The sequence below is a fragment of the Rhagoletis zephyria genome, unplaced genomic scaffold (assembly GCF_001687245.7).
Source record: "Rhagoletis zephyria isolate East Lansing unplaced genomic scaffold, Rhagoletis_zephyria_1.1 Rzeph_scaffold_71793, whole genome shotgun sequence".
Lineage (NCBI taxonomy): Eukaryota > Metazoa > Arthropoda > Insecta > Diptera > Tephritidae > Rhagoletis > Rhagoletis zephyria.
The window spans coordinates 1-1,284 of record NW_016228843.1 but is presented as its reverse complement, the minus strand read 5'-3'; the positions used below and the strand labels follow the sequence as shown (position 1 = coordinate 1,284).

At 40.5% G+C, this 1,284-nt stretch overlaps 1 protein-coding gene across 1 annotated transcript; it reads left to right on the top strand.

Annotated features, from left to right (window-relative positions):
• Positions 1-500: 500 nt before the first annotated feature.
• Positions 501-1,280, top strand: LOC108357181 (uncharacterized; the record flags this gene model as incomplete). The annotated part of the gene is made up of 1 exon (XM_017608275.1): positions 501-1,280. A coding segment is annotated over exon 1 (471 nt), but the record flags the coding sequence as incomplete, so codon positions are not given.
• Positions 1,281-1,284: the final 4 nt, after the last annotated feature.

Genomic DNA, 1,284 nt, shown 5'->3' with positions numbered 1-1,284 from the left:
GAAGACAAAACTTCATGGGTTCAGGGGTCCGTTAAACAAAATAGGCATAGAGCACTCGTTGATAATTTTCTTGCAGGGGTTGTCTGCCTTTTTTAGTGTGCAACATAAAGTAACAGTTTCCATTTACTGTTATGGCTGAACATACCCGTTCGTAAGTGCATTCATTTATATGCTCATTGAATTAGGTAGTCGCGAAATACTTGTAGCAGCTAATCTCATTCCGCAAACGCCAAGCGATGAAAGTTGTCGGAGAATCTGAGTTCTAAAAAAGGCGGTCGATTGTTTTGGGTAAACGTGTGTAAACACACATTCTAACAAACATAAAGTACATACATGTGTGCATGTGTGCGACAATCGGTTTTATTAAAATCGCTGCAACACAACAACAATTGCGGAAAGCAAGTACAACCCAGAATAGTGGATCAGCGAAATATGTATAAAACCACTTGAGAACTTGCAAATTCACTTACATACAAGTATGTATTTACATAAATATGTATTTAAGTATATGCGCATACACACAATAAACTTATGACGCTGCGCTGTTTTTGCGCGTAATTGAATAAATTCTTTTGAAAATTGTCAATTAAATAAAAACCGTAGCGGTCGCCTGATGCCAGAAGCAGTCACAGTTATTGCGTATTCGTTAGCGGATCACGCACGCAGATACAGCATCGTCATAGCCGCACACGCAACTGTTGGGCACAAAAAAAAAAATCGAAGTTAACAAAAACGATTAAATAGTGAAAGTGTGAATAATTAAATAACAAAAACAAAAAAAAAGAAATTGCCAAAAACCAAAATAAACAATGAAAAATATTGTGTTTATTTTCGCAGCAGCGTTGCTGTGCTTCTGTGCCACCACTGCACGCGCCGATCTACTCGATTGCAATGAGAAAATCCTACCGTCTTTGTCAGATGTGCCTGTCATTGGACCAAAAGTGGCCAGCTCCGAGGACAGTGCTGAGCATCAAGTACGCGATTTCTTCAAAAACGTTGGCTGTCAAATAAAGAAAGGCGCTGCAAAGGTTTCCGAACAGGCCAAAAAGTTGGGCACCGAACTGAAGGAGGGCGCAAAGAAATTCGGTGATAAGGCGAAGGATCTAGGCTCTGATCTAAAGGATAAGTTTGGCGATTTCAAGGATAAATTTTCGAGCGACTCTGTAGAGGAGGAGCGCACATCGCATGGCCTATTGCGCAATGTGGAAATCATAAATCCAGATTTGCTGAAAGCTGAACAACAATGCGGCCATGGACACATTTTGGATGCATTGGGCAATTGCA